We start from the raw sequence: 19,468 nt of genomic DNA, 5'->3' as shown, positions 1-19,468 counted from the left end.
AAGGTCACCGTGATGAGCTTCAGCAGGTTTACAGAGAAAATATGAAGAAGGGAAGCTTGAAGCAGTGTAGGACCAAATATTATGGAAGGACAACTCTACTTTGAGGAAAGCTGTAAGGTTATCCTAAAAGCAAACACAATGAATAGAAAGAAGAATTAGGTGTCTGATCGGCTCAAAGAGGATTTAGGGCCTGTTCACACTACATTTTAAGTGAAAACTCCAAACCTTTGTTAGGTTTTTTTGTGTCTGTTTACACGAGAATGGTGCTTGGAGCTACTGAAAACTTTCTGGAAACGGCTCTCATTGTGGAAGTTTTTGAAAATGCTTTGAAGACAGCAGCTTCTCTACAGCTTGTTTCTTCTTTGCAGGGTTGTATTTGGGCATGCAGTAATGATCTGTGTTCACAGACAATGGGTTTCTCACGTGTTTCTTAGTCATTGTGGTAGCTTCAACAACATAATCGTGTTGTTCAGACATTGCTGTCTGAGATCCAAACTATACTGTACTGATTTCCAATAAATCCAGAGACCGTTTCACATAAAATGTGAGGTAGCTGGTAGTTTTATTGTAAAAGAGTGGAACTGATCATGGCAGAAGAATAAAACCTGGATGCCTTCTGGTTTAACATCTCTTTAGTCTGCTGTGACCGTCCACTGATGGACCTGTGGTCATAAGATCCAATAAATAAAAGGTGCTTTTTCAACACACTTGTGGATGTTGCTAATTGCTAATAAAAGTCAGCTAATTTAACACTTCATCTGCAGTGATAACATGTATGATTAATGGTTCCCTGCAGACTCGAAATATGAGAGTGGTTTTGTTCTACCTCATAAATACGGTCCTCTCCCCAATTCATGTTGCTCCGCTTTAATAAGAGATATTAGGAGGAATTAAAACTAATGACGTTCTGAGAGCGCCTGAAATGAAAAAGAAGGCTACTCCTCCCCAGTCATTCATAACTGTTTGTTTCTCAGCTCTGTGTAGATCAGGCGTGTCAAACATAAGGCCCGCGGGCCGAAACCAGCCTGCAAGAGGCTCCAATTCTGCCCAGAAGGTTTCATTAAATAGGCTTTATATTGGGATTGTAGTCATTTTCAGTAATAAAGATTTTGTGACCTTTTTAAGGTACAACAAAGAAAACTTGTAGTAAAATCCACAAGAATAAGTCCAGTTGAGGAAAAGTCTCAACACAGTAATGTCTGAATTATACATTTTCAAACATGTTCAAAACAGATTTTTCATGAATGAATTATTAAACACACGTCGGACCTTCCATGTCCATGTAGTGAAATGAGCTTAATCTGTGTTATAAGGTGAAAACCCTGCACACAAGCCTATTGTCAATCTATATATGAGATATTCCGTTTCCAATTTTTGAGTCTTGTGGTTTCAAGGTTAAACAGTTTTAAGTGGATTTAAATGTATTTACATTTCACACAATATGTACGGAGAATCTCTTCCGTCTGATTATAGATTTTAAGCCAAGGCATGCTAAAACATTCAATTAAACCTTTGAAAACTGCGCTTGGTAAAGAAGGTTGCGTCGCAGCCGACGCAAGGTTACACATGTACACACACACACACACACACACACACACACACACAGATTTGTTAGAGTTGAAATGGATGGGAATAAATCAGGAGAGCTCGGCCGATGTGGCTGCATGCTAATAAGTGCATTACCCAGGAAGAAAAAAAACTCTCCCCACTAATAGCTCTGTGTGTGTGTGTGTGTGTGTGTGTGTGTGTGTGTGTGTGTGTGTGTGTGTGTGTGTGTGTGTGTGTGTGTGTGTGTGTGTGTGTGTGTGTGTGTGTGTGTGTGTGTGTGTTTTTGATTGCAAAATGCCGTCGCAGGAGTTCATGGGAATTGCCCGAGGAGAGAAATTGAATGTGGGAAACATTTCACCTCCTCGTTGTTGTTGATCACTGCTGCGGCGGGAGAAACATTACGCGGGTCGCTTTCGGCGTTCGGGCACGAATCAGAGGGGGCGGTTAATTCGATCACCTGTGTGAGGAAGAGTAGGAGGAGGAGGAGGAGGAGGTATGAGAGTCAGCTACCTTTCTGGTGGCCTCGACCCAGCGTCACAAAGCCGGACGATATGAAGTTGTGAAGGTCGGCGCCGCCACTGCTCCGGACGCTCTCCTTCCCATAGTGGAGACCTGAGAGGTCAAAGCACAGGAAAAACATGCGAACACATGAGTCATTGTGTCAGTTTGATATGAAGCATAGTGACGCACTAATACCAGTATTGGGTATTCGTTTCCGATGCATGGCGTACTCGTTAAAGATGATATGAGCCGACGAATGATGTAAGCAGTTGGGAGATTCTCTAATATTACTGAGAACACACAGCAACGCATAGATTTGGTGTATTATTTCATATGAATTCGGCTTCATAGCCTTTAATAAGTATTGGTATTTGTACTCATATTGGTATCAACAAGTAGCTAAAGGTAAGCACCCGTACTTGTACTTTAAAAAAGTGGTATCCGCGCATTCCTCATTTTAAACCACTTGTTTGATTGCTTTAATATTCACCCAGGGTCTCACAAAAACCCAGTTATACTGACTTGGTTCACAATATCACCCTCGAATTGATTAAAACTATATTTACAAGACCATTAAACTCGTAAAAAAATTGAATTTGTGCAATGGGATTAACTTTCCGCTTCGCATTCAGTCAGAACTCAAGCTGTTGTTCCCAGTATACAAATAAATTAAGGCACTATCAACTGTATTCACGTTCTTAGGATTTTATTTGACCTTTGTTCAAATAGGAACCAAAATGATATACCAATATACTACACCAATTAAAAAAAATGCAATTAAACTGAAACCGTGAGCATAAAATTGTTACTATCTCCAACACCTTTAAAAGAGCCTGAGGCAGATAGCAAAGTTCGATCCAAAACAATTAGCTTCATGAGATTTAAAACGTCTAAAACATGCTTGTTTGTATTGGGGGTTTTTTAAACCAAAAGCAGTTCAGGAAACCGCAACGGGAACAATAAAGTCAAAAACATACGTTTGAATTGATTAATTGAAGAGTGGGAACATTCCCACTTTCCACTGGGAAAATACATATAAGCTCCGTCCCTTGATCAAGGCTCGCCAACCTTTTTGAAAGAGCCATTTTCATGATTCTCCACCAAAAAAATTTTGTCTGGTGTTGCATATCTTGCAGGTTCTGTTCACGATATGTTGTAGCTACAATTTAGATATACCTACATTTAAAGTTTTTCTAGCCATTTTTAGAGATTTGTACTCTTTTGTCAGCCATATTCCCTCTAGCTTTTTGGCTGTTTATAGCCGCTGTGTGTTTCCAAATGGTTGGAGCCCTTTTAGATATACTAGTAATTATTTTCTTTTTCTTTTTAAAAAAATTTTTTCTTCATGGTTTTTTTTCTTCTTTTTAACTTTGCCAATTTTTTTCTACTTTTTTCTCCTCCTTTCTGTTCCTTTCCCCCAGTTTCCTTTTTGTGTGTTTTTTAGTCTTTGTGAGATTTGTTTTTCTTTTCTTTTCTTTCATTTAATTTTTTCCTTTCTTTTTTGTTCTTTTTTCCTTTTTCAACTGAAAACGAAAACTCTTTTTGGGTGTCTATTTACATGACGCTTAGAGCCACCAAAAGCAACCATGAGTGTCTTGGCACCCAGTCCCTATTCTCCTGGGACTTGGTAATTTATTGGTGAAAGTCACCCGCAAGAGCAATCCAACTTGGTCTTCTGTCTATACGAATGTAAGTGTACTCGCCATTGTACATTTTTATAGCATGTTGTCTGCTCACATGTGTATGGAGTTTCATTACAAAAACAACCAACGGCACCCACTAGTGGCCCAACATGCTAACTACATATTGTTTTCCTGTGTAAACAGGCCTTGTATTCAAAACATTGCAGTGCAAATGTGAAACATTTCTGAAACGAAAATACAGAAACGGTGCATTTTACCTTGAAACGTTGTCGAGTAAACAGGTTGGTAAGGCTTCTTTCAAACTGAGGGTCATATCACTGTGGGGTATCTGTTACTCCCCACACAGCCCCAGTTGATTGTGAATGTAAAATAGTAGTACGAGAACAAGTTTGGTTTGAGACGTTCTCGTTTCCATGTGTTGTTCGGTGTTATTCTCTCCTAATCTGCAGTGCTGTTACTGGTTACTTTACTTTCTTTACTGCCTTGCTCCGTCAGGTCTCTTTAAACACACGCGCACACACACACACACACACACACACACACACACACACACACACACACACACACACACACACACACACACACACACACACACACACACACACACACACACACACACACGCACACACACAGCTATCTTTATTTAACAAGACATTGTGGTTTAACAAGCAGGCGGTGCTACAGTTTACAGCAGCTGTTTTAGCCCTGAGTTCTTGTTTTACACTCCCTTCAGGCTTAAATACAACTCCAGTGGCTCGGGAAAGTGCCGGCGAACAAACTAAAAAAACATTACATTTAAACAAGAAAATCGAGCATTACTGAGAGATTACTGAGAGATTATTTTTCTGCTTGCGGTATTGTCCCTGGAGTCATTTGATATCCTGTAAAGAACTTCTTAATGAATAAGTAATTACATTACTGAGAGATTTGTTGTACTGGTCAACATGATAATATGAGTCTAGCCAATGTAATCTGAAGTTGTTAGCTTTGGTCCCAAGTAATTCTGAATCACATATATGAAGGGGAAAATCATGTTTAACCTCAATTCTCTATGGCTCAGGCTGTGATCATTGGAAATGAATTAGAGTTAATGCAACTTTTATTCAAGACATCACTTTAATGCTATCGTGTTATGAGTTTCTTTCATCAAATTAGTTTTTCCACTGATGTAATATGAACAAAAACAAAGTTATTTGAAGTTATATTTGGTGAAACCATTGACCTAATTTTGTTACTAGTTGTTTTAAAATGTTTTATTCTTCTTTTGAGGTAATAGTGATGCTTCAACATTTTCATATACTTAGAAAACTTCCAGTTTCGGACCCTTCCTGTGTCAACTTTTACAATACCTTTTAAAAACGAGGACCCCGCAACTGGAGAGGAAACAAAAAGCTCAGCCACAAAAATCACAAAACAATCCATTAAATATCAGATTCAACTCAAGAAGGTGACTAAAATTCTCCTCACACAGCACAAACACACAAAGAAATTATAAGAAATAGTGAAGTCATCTAATGTCATTTCGTCAACCTACTCATCACATTATGCAACGTACACAAACTATAGAAGTAATAATAGCATCGAATCCCCAGATTATATTTGACCAAAACCAAATGTCTTAAACATATTGGATTAAGTAAAAAAAAAACAGATTTGTCATATTCCACAGACATTTTTAAAATGTACCCATGTGCCAAATTTAAGGCTGTCAAAATTAGATTTCCTTGGCTAGAAAACCAAAATAAGACACTTTGTGAAGTCTGGAGTGTCGACCTGGGAAACACACCATTAGTGTTAATATTAAGGTTCCAACTCCTGAAGGTAGGCATGTCTGTCATATTTTGTCAAATCAGAGGCCAAGAAGGAAAAAGATCTGCAGTATTGCTCAGTGGGAATCATAAGTTCACATCACATTTAAGGTGGAGAATCACCGTGGTAAAGGATCAAAATGTCAGAAATGCCAGTTTTCTGTTCAAGTAATAAACTGTAGTATTTGGATTTCGCCAGTCAAATGCTCCATAAGCTCTCGTGACGTGCAGAAGTTCATCATCGCACCTATTCGGACTTCTCAGTCATGTGTTCGTCGGCCCCCATTGTATCATTTTCATGGTGTCAAATGGAAAAACTCCCCCACGGTGTCACTTTCCTCAGGCACAGATAGATCAGAAATGGTTGAAATGTGAAAACATATCTGCAAACACAGCGCGGTCATCCACGGCAAGAAGGAGAAAAAGCAATATGTTTCCAACACCCACATACCGATGCACTTTGAACTCAATCACACCTCTGCCTGCGCTGCTTTCATGGCTGCAGATAGACTATCTACTGGGGTTATTTTTTCCCATTCTATCATACCAACAATTCTCCCGGTGACACGCAGCTCGCGCCATTGTTGTCTTCCTTTGTCACATTTGTCATTGGTAGGCCACTGCACGACCCACTGCGACAACCCTCGAATCTGAAAAAGACCCTTCAGAAGCCCACCCCCTCTCTGCTCGCTCCCCTTCCCGCCTCATTAAGGTGAGGTGGCATGAAGAGCCTGCAGAGGAAAAGGCGGCGCATTCTGAATTTATCGTCCTTGGCACAAAGAGAATCGTGACTTTCACCCCCGACGTGCAGCGCGGAGACGCCAGGGCCTGGTGGGCATCGAGGATTCATATGATAATGCTTTTTTAATCAGACCTCCTCGCCGGACACCTACGTCTCTGAATTACTTTTGAAAGCGAGAAAAATGTGAATAATAAGATAATTATATCAGGAACCGGGCAGGATGCGGAGCCGTGCGGCCGGCGTTGGGGAGGGTTATCCGAATCCAAGGTCGATTAGGCTTTAACACGGCTCGGCGGAGGTAATTTACATGGTGTGCTGATTTTATAGCATTATCAGATGCCGATCTGCTGGGATGAACATGGAACTGTATGCGTCTTTTCGATAAAGCTGCTCAACCGGAGCTCCACATCGCACATCATCACCTCTTTGCCTCTCTTCCTCTGGCTGAAGATACCGCATTAAGAGAAATACGCTTTTTTCTTTTTTCTTTTAAGTGTGATATCGCCCGACTCATGTCCCCTTTTTCTCTTAACCTTGGCCACTTGTGAAACTGATGGCAAAGTTCAGTGCGCAAGTCATGATCCACACCAACTTGTAATTAACCGCGGCCACTTCTGGAAGGAGAATCTCGTGGATTCCTGCCTTCGCAGCGGTAACAAACTCTTCAACACCGGAGGCCAAAGGTCCGGCAGTATAATAAGGGGCAATAATGAGATATAGAGCAGAAGACAATTAGGTGGGGTCTCTCAGATGCTGAGGTTCAACGCAATTGCACTTACAGCTTATATTAAATGTGTTGATGAAGTCAGCAAAGGAGGGGGTGTTTTCAACATTGTGGTGGGGGGTTGATGATTATCTGGCCAATGGGGACCCGACGAGGTCACACTGGAGAAGTTATAGCCTACACTGGAAGGATTAATTGGAGGGAGGTTGCTGGAACTGCACGTAGGGAGTGGTTGTGTTGGGAGAACTTTGCTGAATGCAATTATAAAAGTGCCTATTGGCAAATAATTAGGAGTCATTAAATCATCTTTGTTACTGAGGCAAAACTTGGTGGGGTTGAGTCACTTGCAGAGGCGCACAGCTACGCGTCGGGCTTCAAAAATATCTGAAGGTCACGTCAAACCTACTAAAGAGCTGCAAATATTATCCTATCATCACAACTTCTGATCGTCCACAGCAGCTGACCTTTAAGCTGAGAGGAAGCGCCAACGTCTGCAGTGCTGTACACAGTCAGACCTCAGATATACAGCCACGTGAAAAAAAAGATTACGAGATCATGGATACAAGTGGCTGGAATGAGTTTTCTCCACGGGGGGGCAGGATTAACTTCCTGTGATGGAGTAGAGCCACTTCTTCTTCACATTGAGAGCAGCCAGGTGGGTTTGTTCAGGCATCTGATTGAGACACCTTCTGGTTAAATCCGGTTATAGGTGAACCAGACAGAGCAAAAAGGGAGTTTTGGTTTTCCATTCACACAACAATGCTTTTTGGAGCCACTGAAAATGGAACATGAGAAAATGGCTTCCAGATTGTAATGTTGTGGATCTGCAGCTGTCGCCATCTTCTTGTAAACAGGGAAAATGTAACTTATCTTCGATGCACAGTGATGAAATACTGCACATCGGCACTATGATCACAGTCATTAGTTTTTCCCAAACGACAACGAAAGACTTGTTAAAGTGACTTAAATGATTGCAGCATACTGTTCTCTCTGTGCATATGTCCTTATTACTTTTCAAAACAAAGCAAAACAGCAACCAATTGGTGGCATGCAAATTACAACATTTCCAGCATTTATGCCATTTCTACAAAAACAATGTCCACAGGTGGGCAATTTGTTCAAAAACTGAAAACTGGGATATCTGCGGAGAGACTGATCCTTACATTATCCTAAATTCAGTTCAGTATGGATTGCATATTGAAACTGGTACGTTAAATGATTGTGGTAAGGCCCCGTATGTATTTATGCTTTGTGTAAAAACAGGGTTTGAATTTGTAAGGAAGGAAGAAGGTAAAAGATTGGAACTCCAAGCAAAGTCCTCGTCTGTTCTAGACCAGACATGGCACTAACAGGACGGAGCGTCATGTTTCCATGACGACTGCGTACAGGGAGCATCCACGGCTCCATTAATACCCGCGTCTGCATCGGTCGTCGAACTACAGGAGACGTCGCAGTTCAAACCAAGTGCGAAAATGAGTCTGCGGTCGACTGCGATCGCCTCCACTCTGAGACCAATTCATGTGTCTTTTCTCTTTTACACCAGAAGCTTCGCACCACACCCAGACCAAAAAGTCGTTTGAAACCACCCCTGGAGTCCAGAGTTCCCCCTTTGATTATTTCTATCGCCTCACAATTTCTCCGCAAAAAGTCATCCCCCTGACCCCGTGATTCTTCCTGCACGACTGCATACAGAACATTTGCAATCTTTCAAATGTACTGTACGCCTCCTCCGAATGTCATGATACACCAAACACGGCTCCATAACTCACAATCCAATTTGCCTCCACTATATTTTTGCAGAACTGCTCGATGGGAGTAATTGTTTTTTGCTTTTTCTTTTTTTTTATTTATTATAACCGCGCTCCTTTGGTTTCCGTTGAGTAACTCGAGACAGTAGGAAAACAGCTACTCTGCACAACTTCAAAACTATATTTCATCATTCTGCGGCATTAAAGAAATGTCAGAGAGGAAACCAAGCAAGACTTTTTCGAGAAAAAAGAAAGGGGGGAGGAAAAAAGGCAAATCTTTGCCAGTGGTGTGCGGTAAATAAATCAACTTCATCTGAAGCGAGCTGTGGGCCAAACTGCATTACTCAGAGACGCAGTTATTGTTTACTTTAACCAAAGGCAAACTCTTGTAAAAGTGCCCCCCCACCCCACCCCCCCTGAAAAATCCAAGGTCTGCTCCAGCTCCTTGTTGTGGCTGCAGGGCGCTCTGTGTTTACACCCCGACCTAAAAGAGGATCTGAGCCACACAACAATGCAGAGTGGATCTGAATAAAAATAGCAGCTGGTATCACATTATGCTGTCTGTACTGTTTCTCGCTTCAGGCCCCCTGTCTCCTCTTTCCCCCCCTCTCATTTCAAATGAGAATATGTCATTCTGAAAACGCCGGGAAGTTTTTGCAATGCGCCAAGGGTGATGTATCGCCATGCACGGCCTGCAATGTGGAATACATAGAAATATAAAAATGGATGGGTATTTTTGGCTTAACTAAGGTCATGTGGATCAGAAAAAACTGGGCTTTGTTACACCCTAAAAATGGTAAGGAGGAGTGGATCAGCACTGGATATCAGGTCCGATACTGCACAGAGTACTCAGAAAAAGATCCCCGGTACAACCTGGCGAGTTTTACATGACGTCAACATTTGGAAATAAAGTATTTATATTAGGCTTTATGGCATTCAATGGGCACTTGTGTCAATACTCGGTATCAGCAAGTAGCTAAATGTTAGTAGTCATGCTTTAAAAAAGTGGTATCAATGTATCCCTACTCTCTGATACCCTCCACATAATCTGATGGGCTCCACTCAGGACTGCTTCGCTTCATGAGGTCTCTCCACCTCATTTCAAAGTGTCTCCTGGATATGAAGTGGCGATCCTCTTCCCTGGAGGAAAACTCACCTCCCTCCTCATCCATCCTGTGCCAAATGCCCATTTAAGCTTATATGAATATGCATTTTCTGCAGGAACAAGCTGACTCCCCTCTTCTTTCTATGCACCCATTTAGAACGCTTTGCCGCTGTGTGGTCCGTGCTTTTTATGTCGACAAGTTGCTGTGTGTCCGGATGTGTGGAGGCGGGAGGGTGGGGGGGAGAATCTGAGCCAGCCTGAGCGAAGAGCAAGAAATGGAATCCAAGTTGCAACCGAATGATGCCCGACCTTTACCGGTTACAAACGTTAGGAAGGTCAGGTCGAATCAGGCAGTCATACACAGTTGTGACGGCTGCATCAGTCGGGCCAGCCAAACTGGAGTGTGTGTGTGTGTGTGTGTGTGTGTGTGTGTGTGTGTGTGTGTGTGTGTGTGTGTGTGTGTGTGTGTGTGTGTGTGTGTGTGTGTGTGTGTGTGTGTGTGTGTGTGTGTGTGTGTGTGTGTGTGTGTGTGTGTGTGTGTGTGGTGGGGGTGAAGAAATGCTGAAAAGTCTTTCCCACCTCCCGCCACAGTTTGATTAGTATGGAAGTGGCAGAAAGAGGCCAAGTTTACGTGACTTACGAGTGGCTAGTGAACCCAAATAAAGCCGAGAGCACGAGTGCTGTTGGAGATGTGGAATGTAAAGAGATTGTCGCCTGTACCGAACCACAAGTCAACCACGATGGATGCACGCAGGGTGTGTGTGTGTGTGTGTGTGTGTGTGTGTGTGTGTGTGTGTGTGTGTGTGTGTGTGTGTCACATCATAAGCAGCAGAGATAAGTAAACCATCTCATTTGACTCATCACTCTCTGTTCATTCTCTGAAGCCACACAAGGTCATTTCCAACTTTTTACGATTAAACCTTTTGAAAATGATTTAGCTTTTTATATAAAAAGCATCTCTCCTGCCAGTATTTACAAATCAAATGCTCATAGGCTTTGCACATTTAATAGAAAGAGCCTGGTTTACTCAGATCCTGAAAGATAATACACTTGTAGCTTGGGTGCTTTTTGCAGGTGATTTGCTCAGAATAACACTACGAGCGACGGCAGTTTGTAACTAATGATTTCCACTGGCTTAGCAACCGATTGGGTGGAAACGATGTCACACATAAAAGAGCAAATATATCTGAATTTGGCAGGGGGGGCCAAGGAGATGACAAGTCGTAACCTTTTGAGGTACAACACATAAAGTGTCTTATAATAAAGTCTTATATTAAATTCAACAAATAAAAGTGGCAGGGAACCAGGTGAAGAAATAAAATAAAAGCTATACGTTTTTGGAAAACACTGATTTACAACTTTCCAAGGAAGTGAGAGGGAGATGTATTCATAAACAACGAAAACATTTTCAGACGCAATAAGTCACATTGCACGTTTGTATGAAATAAAATTCACCGATTCAAGGTGCAACCAGATATTGCATAATCCATAAATCCAATTCGATGGTTGTTTTTATGCACGCTGTGAGAAAACCAGCTTCTACATGTTTGTGCCAATTTCGACAAACATTCAGTGCATCAAATCCGAGGCGTGACCAAGACAATACAAATGGAAGCTGTTTATCATACACTCTTTTTTCTTTTTTTTTTCCAAGAGTATTGTTAATTTTACAAAACTAAATTAAAGCATTTCTTGCCACAGCGATCAAGCACAAACCAAGACATTTTAGACAATGCAATGCTTCCAACTTTGTCTCAACAGTCTTGGAAAGTCTCGTTTTTATTCTGGAGAATAACTTTTGGCCCAGCGCACAAAGCAAGGTCCATAAAGGTTTGATGATTCACCATTGAGGAGCCCAGAAGTCGACCCCGGCCAGCAGGGTTTTCTTGTCCAACATCAGTGCCTGACCTCATAATTTATCGACAGAAGGAATATGGGCACACACTCCAAAAGAAACTATCTGAAATTTTCTGGAGAGCTTTCCAAGAACAGCACAAGTGGTTGTAACTGCAAAATGGATATACCTTTCATTGCTGTCAGTATAGTGATCAGGCATCTGGATAATTTGGCCCAAATAATGTACATCTTTTAGCAGCTGCTTCATTATTTTTGCTTTTCTTATGCAGTGCCAAAGAAATAATGTCATTTTAATATTCTAGCAGAGAGAATAGGTTCTCTAAGATCTCTTGACAAAGACTGTGCATTGAACTGTAAAGTTTTCAGAGTTCCAAGATGCATGAAGCTAATTTTAGGAAAAATACAAGCAACTCTGCCAGTAGCAAGTATTGCACAACTGCAGTTGGTGCACTAACCACTTATATTTTTTTAAGACTTTCTTAGGCCATATGGACACACAATTTCAAAGGAAGCTTTTTGTTTCAGAAAAGTTTGTGGAAAAAAATGTGTTATAAACATTTACAATGACGAGGACATTCGTATGGACAGACGATCAAGTTGGTTTACTATTATGGTGACTTTCAAAATGTTTTCTAAACTTGTGGAAAGCAAAATAGTTACGTGTGTGTGCGTGTGCGTGTGCATGTGTGTGTATGTAACTCAAAACATCTAATCAAGTATTAACATGGAGGCTCTCAAAGTGATCTGCTAATGCTAATATCTCCATCAGTCTGGCGCTTCTCTCAATTAATCCAAACTATTTTTGAATTTGGAGGATTTTTTTGTTTTTGGTTTTTTTTTGTGTTATTTCATTCTCATCCTAAACATATGAATAAAACAACGGCGTTTGGTTCGTAAACTATTTAAAGTCTCTTCACAGTTTCAATTAAGCCATTTTCTGATGTGGAGTTAATTGTAAAACAAACCTCTTAATTTGCTTCACAAAGACATTAATGGCTTCTCAGTCACTGCTAATCTTCTGATTAAGTACGAATGGCCTCTTAACCGGAGTCTCAGTGCAGAAAGAAAACCCACAAACTGGTGCCTCGGTCCAGTTTCGTGGTTTTTGGCTGCAGTATTCAGGCTAACAGGCCTGTTTTTATCACTCTGTATTTTAAACTAAACACTTAGATCCTGTGGTAAAGCCAGCTAAGAAAATCCAGCCGGCTGGGTAAAGTTCACAATGATCCGCTGGCAAAAATGTTGATTTTGAACTGGTTCCTGTAAACCACAGGTGGTGAATTATGTTTGTTTAATGTTAAACTTCATTCCTTTTCTGTCAGAAACTCACCTGATGTTATTTCTTCCATCTTGAAGAAGGCGGGGGTGTTCTAGTTGCATTTATGTTCAGATTAAAACTTTATAAATCCAGTGTTTTGATTTTTGATTAATTGTTACAAACTGTAGCTCATCGCAGTGGTCACATTTTGAGGTTTAGTGCTACTGAAATTTCTTACACTTTCTAAAAATGATCACCATGTCGCCAGCGAGGAGATTTATGTCTGTTTGCTTGCTGCGCTTGGTCTTTGTCCAACCCTTTTCTCTGTTTCTCTTCCAAAACCCCAACCAGAACAGCAGAAGGTCTCCACCTCTAAGTCTGGTTCTGCAGAACCCAATCAAACCAATAATCATGTGATTAGAAGGCAACCAATGAAGCAACAATGGCCTCATTAGCTACTATAATTCTCATAAATCCTGGTGGTTGAAGTCCTGAGTCAATATTTGACCTTCTGGAAGTTATTTTCACAGCTCTCACGATGGTCAAAGTTGCCCAAAAGTTGATGTATGACTTCAAACCACAGACTTTAATCAGCTTTGATCGCAGATATTGAGACAAATACATTTGTCTCAATACCAGAATTATATAATTCACTTCAAATTATGAATACAGCTGGGATAAGACATCCAGTATCTTACACTTTGCTGAATTCTTACAATCTGCAAAGCCGTTGGAAGGAAAATGTGCCTGAAGCGGGTTTAGAAAGCAGCTCTTCATGTTTGAACCTTAAAATGTTTCTGCAGTTGAGATTTCTTATTACCTCACAGCCATGATTTATCTATTTTATTCAATTTTGATCGACAGCCCTGAATCACATTGCTACTTAAATAAGGCATCAAACATCACCTTACTCTTAACTTGATTACATCTTGTGGAGAACAAGAAGTTAAAGAGACTTCATCTCGAGTGGGTCGGACCCGACCACTTCTAATAAGAGGACATACGCAAGATCTTCTGCTAATACTCTCTAATAAAGTGACAGAGAACTGAAAAGCTGCTCCACAAAAGCCAACAGAATGACTCTCAGCTGTCGTACAGTCACGTACATTCGATTTTACCCAACAGAGCTCATGATAATACCCAGCGAAGCCCCCGATAGCTGCCCAGAGTGACGTGAGGAGAGGTCAGTCGATATAGAAACCTAAGAAAGCTCAATACCTGAAATCCGAGTTTGATTATTCAGACAATCGAGTGGTGCAAAGACGGACATAATGGTTTAATTAGTCGCTGTGAAGTAATTGCGACATCCTCTTGTTAATTTTCACTGGCTTTGAGCACGGAAAATGTCGACTCCTCGTGCCGCCTTCAGGAAGTCATCGCTCGTTACTTTTGTTCATTTTAATGGGTTTTAGTGTAACTAACAAAAGAAGGGTTACCTCCTCGATCTGCCTGAACAAACACAAGATGCTTGGTTTAGGCAAGTCCGTGTGGCACAACTCAGTTTTTCGTGACCAGAAGGAGGACAAAAGCAACTTTCCATTAAACAACAAAGCACAAATGGTGAAACAAGCTTGAGTCAATGACACACTATCATTGTACTGCCTTAACAGCTTCAAACATCAACACCTCGACAGGTTTTTCTCTTCTTTTTTTTTTTTACCAAACCCTGTTGCTTAACATCTCCCAGGTTTTTCTTTGTAGGAGCTCATTATTTCCCATCTGCAACCCCCCCCCCCTTTCCCCAAGTGGCTTTGCCTCTCTCCGTCTGATCACACCTGCCTCTCTCTTTTTAAAAGAACCCGCTGGCGTCGACGGACTCCCTCCAAACCCACCATCGCCCTCCACTTTCCTCTGGTACCCAGTTCTCCCCGCCGACTGCGTGAGAGGTCATCACTTCCAGCCTGTCAGACTCTACTGGGGCCCGCTCCTGTACCTCGCCAGCCTGTAATTAGCCCCCCACCCACCCACCCAACCACCACCACTACCATCACCACCGAACCACCCAGCAGCCCCCTCCCCTCCTCTGTCGCTCTCTTTTCTCCTCAAACTCCCTTCTCTTTCGCTCAAATGGGATGATTACAGGATGCTTCTATTGGAGATTATAACGTTGAAAGCGAGGGCGCAGTGGGGGCTCTCTCTCTCTCGGAGGGAGGTGGTGGGGGGGGGGGGGGGGGTGATGCAGAACTCTGCAATGAGAAAGCAAGCAAGCTCTGCAAATGCACGGCAGGGTGGAGGGAGTGGAGACGACCGGTTAAACAGCTTTCCAGTATTCAACCAGCATTTTGCGCACCCAGGTCCCCCCCCACACACACACACACACTATATTGCAAATTTACCATTTTTCTTTCCCTTGTCCTGTGCGACAGCTAAGGCATATAATATTACATGATTGAAAGCCGTGTGGTGTCAGAACAGTTTTTGCCTTCGCAACAGGAAGAAATTGGAATTCTCCTCCTGTTGCTGTCTTTATTGGAGACTGGCATGACTGCCGGACACGACCGGGGTGGGAACGCTCAGAGAGGGAGAGAGTGGAGGGACAATAACCTTGTTGATGATAAATCATAGTTACCACACAGATACAAACAGTGCCCAACCAACAATAGTTCCACATCCAGTTTACTGTTATAGCAACACTGACTGACTGAACTGTGATCAAGTATGTCTCTAATCACATTCACGCTCCCCATGTGTCTCGAGTGCTTCGGGACATTTATTTGCAAGGTCTTTATTTGTCATTTTCACACTTTCACATGTAATCTAACCCTGTCCATATGTTGAAGTGTCCTTGAGGCAAGACACTGAACTCTAAATTGCTCCCAATGGATGGACTGAGCGCTTTGCATGGCAGCTGTCTCCAAGTGTGTGTGTGAATGTGTGTGAGTGTGCTATAAAAGAGAAATCCATTTACCAAAATGTAAATATCTAAACACTTCTTTGCTGTATTGTTGTATTTTCATGCACAATTCCCAAGTTCAGGAATTAAAGGCTATTGGATTGCTTAATATTACTTTATTATCGACTTGACTAAAGCATAAGCTGGGAATAATTCTTTCATGTTGTGAAAATATACTTGTATATAATGACAGAACGTCACAAATTCTAGAACTGTGAAGGATTTGAATTAATTATTCAGAAACATAAAAACCAAAGAAAGAAATCACCAAAAATACAACAGTCAACCGACTCACGGTGAAATTATGCTGGTTGAGACTGCAGATATTTGTGTGATGAGAAAAACTAAACAAGAAAAGATAAACATGACTCACTCAGAGCTGGTGTGAATTATGGCCAAAGGAAAGGGCACTGTGATTTCAGAGAATGAAACTCAAAGAAATTGGCTCATAAAGTAGTTTGCATTTATCGCAACTCATATTGTTATTGCTATAATCATTGCATATTTATCTGATATCCTAAACATCCATCTTCTTTACCCACTTAATCTAAGATACGACCATCTGTACAAGTCACACTATGATAACAACTGGGGATGCACCGATACCAGTAATGAGTCTGATACTGCACGGCGTACTTGTAAAAGATCCCCAATACAAGTTGCTGAGTACGACAAGTGATGTCAGCGGCTCGCAGATTCTTTGATGTTAATGAGAATGTGATACGTAAGACGGACTGTAAAAATATGTTCTGCAAAAATATCAAGAGGAGGTGAAATCTTGTTCCTACAACCCCAGCAACTTCATCACCAGAGACATCTGAGCCTGCAAGGCATTTAATTAGTACTTGTATCGATACTTGGTATCGGCAAGTGGCTGAAGGTTAGTACTTGGACTTGTACTCGTCCTTTAAAAAACTGCGATCGGTGCACCCCTAGTAACAAAATATAATCAGCAGGGTAAAACTAATGTGTCTCACAGTCTGCGTCCATCACACGTTCCCTGTTAGATGGAGAACAATCCAACACTTGGTGAATTCTGCAATGAACACTCGGCCGTCACAAGCCTGTGCTAACTTTCCTGACAGCGTAAAACCCAAAAAGTCAGACGGCTCATGAACCCTTGCTTTCACCATCTGTATTCCCAATGAAAGTCAAGATGAAGGTGGGTTCAACGCTATCACACAGTCACACGTAACTTATAGACACCAAAGTAACGACTCCGCACAGAAAAGTCAGAGTTCAGCTCTGCAGGGTTCTTACCGTGGTTGGACTTGGATCCGTGCACAGGCGTGTAGTGGTTCTTGGACGAGGTTCTGACCGGCGTGTTGTCTTTGGGCGAGCCGTTCATGGCCGCAAAGTTCTCGCAGTCGTACTGCGATATGGGGATCGGCCCCTGCTGCCTCAGGATGTCCGCCAGGGCCCTGGAAAAAAAAAAGAAGAATTATACTATGAGTGCAACACCGGCACCCAGAGCCGATTTTCTTCCACTAATTCATAAGACGGTGTTCTGCTTGTACGAGTTAATCCGAGCTGCTCTCTTTCTTCTTTTACCTGTTCTGCTTTTTCCACCTCCATCTGGGAGGGAGACGAGTGTTCATTTTTGCTGGGATGTGAGAGCATCTTGCCTAATTGGGTTGAGTCTGAATGTTTTTCAGACCGCACCAGGTGCATATGGAAGGATGGAGCCCTCCAGGGGAGAGGCTGAGGAGGGGGAGGTAGGGAGGGAGGGAAGCGAAGGCGATGAAAGAAAGTTAAAGGGCGGTAAAAAAAAAAAGTGTTTGGTTGACGTTTCTGGCTTTTTAAAGAATAAGGGGGATTCAAATCACTTTTGTTTGCGGCGTCGTAACCTTTTGAATAAATATTTCAAAACGCCTCGCCCCTGCCTCTATCCCCCCCCTCCATACCCCCCCACCACATCACCACTGTGCTCCTTATTGAATGTGCAGCGGTGCATGCATGTCACACGACCTTGATACAGCCCCAATGTTAACACTATCCATTATTCACCGTCTTAAGATTGCTCAAGTGTTGAATAATGCATCCATTAAAAAAAAAAAAAAAAAAAAAACAACTACTCAATCTGGGGGAAATAATGTGTGTCAGCATTTGTTCACTGATGTGGTGCAGCAGGCTACAACATGTGGTCTGCTCATGGGTGATCACTCTCGTATGGTGAAAGCCCCGGAGCAGGAGGAAGAAGGAGGCCAAGCTGAGGAGGTGAGATTATCCCCTGCTTTCCTGCCGAGATCAATAAAACTCCACCTGGACACACAAGAAAACCCTCATCCTGATGCAAACTGTGTAGAATTTGGAGACACAGATGGGAATCAAACAGTAGTAGCCCCCTTTTAAAACAAACAAACAAACAGAAAAAACCTCCATATCTGCTTCAGCATCACTGTTTGCTGTTAAAGCTCTTTGCACTCCCACACAGCAGACACCAAACAGCCATACCAGCCGCTGCTGTAGATGGCTCCCTTTCAACTTCTGTGGTAATGACTGGGAGCTCTCGCTCTTTGTACATTTTAACATCTTCAGGCAAATCAGGCAGAATCTGATCTGGGAAGGTGCTGCCTTCAGATAGCGATCTGTTAATTAAAACCCTCATTATTTCTGAGCTGGAGCAGAGAGAGAATAAGCACAAAGTGGGAATGCATGGGTCTGATTCCTGCTTTCTTTGACCTTTGACTCCCCACCTCCACCGCCACGCGCCACTCACCTGTGTATGTTCATCTCCTGAGGCGGCTCCGTGGCTTTGTCGTACGCAACTTTGGCGGACACTCCCAGCACTATGATGAAGGCTATGATCCCACAGGTGATGTAGACAGCCGTGTTGGTCTGGTCCATGCTGGGATCGTAGGTCTCTCCGGTGGGCACCGGGGACGGGGCGGCCGTCTGCACCCACTCCGGGGTCTGGTAGTTCCTGCAGGCTTTCTGGTCCAGCCGGTCCTTCTTGTACTCGCAGCAGAAGCGCAGGAAGCACGTCCCGCAGCAGTACCGGTGGTCCGTGTTGTTGCACTCGAACAACTTGTCGTACTGGCCGCTCACGTCGTAGTAGCCCAGGCAGGTGTCGTGGTTGCTGACGGGCGGCTTCGGCGGCGGCGGCGGCTGCGTCTTGGGTGCGGAGAGCACCGTGGGCACCGCCGTGGCTTTGTTTGCGCCCTTCCTTGGCGCAGGTTTGGCTTTCTTTCCGCCCGTGGCCGCGCTCAGGACGCACAGCGGGTCCAGGTAGATGAGCAGCAGCAGAAGGTGCCGTATCCCCATGGCGCTGCGCGTAAACACTCTTCTCGAGAGAAAAACAAAAAACAAAAAATAGACACTTCAAGTGTAAGTTGCAGGGGGGAAAAATCTTCAGTCTTGCGCAAGTTTGGCCGCCGAGTCTTCCCCTGCGTGCTCGGTGTCCGGCGCAGCCGTCATGCTGAATGCAAACTCTGTGCAGACTCCCGTCAAGGGCATTCTCCGCTCTTCTTACGCAATGGACGCGCTAGAGCGCGGCGCGCCACCGGGAGAGCTCCACCATCTCCCCACAGCCCGATGGATGGAAGCCTCTCTCCTCTCCTCCTCTCCTCAGACCGGAGCGTCGCTGTCCACGGTGCTGATTCCCGAACACCTTTCTCCTCTGTCTCACTCACTCTCTCACT

General features: G+C 42.9%; 1 protein-coding gene across 1 annotated transcript in view; it reads right to left on the bottom strand.

Annotated features, from left to right (window-relative positions):
• Positions 1–19,091, bottom strand: part of LOC308145452 (shisa family member 6) — a gene marked incomplete at both ends in the record, with an annotated part of 85,029 nt that extends 65,938 nt beyond the window's left edge. Inside the window, 3 exons of the mRNA XM_080516904.1 lie at positions 2,059–2,160; positions 17,088–17,248; positions 18,547–19,091. Of these exons, the coding sequence (XP_080373030.1) occupies positions 2,059–2,160; positions 17,088–17,248; positions 18,547–19,091 (808 nt within the window). The remainder of the gene's footprint in view (positions 1–2,058; positions 2,161–17,087; positions 17,249–18,546) is intronic.
• Positions 19,092–19,468: the final 377 nt, after the last annotated feature.

Source organism: Blennius ocellaris (genome assembly GCF_963422515.1).
Source record: "Blennius ocellaris genome assembly, chromosome: 21".
NCBI classification, from domain to species: Eukaryota; Metazoa; Chordata; class Actinopteri; order Blenniiformes; family Blenniidae; genus Blennius; species Blennius ocellaris.
The sequence above is the reverse complement of the archived record's forward strand: the minus strand, read 5'-3'. Positions and strand labels throughout refer to the sequence as shown.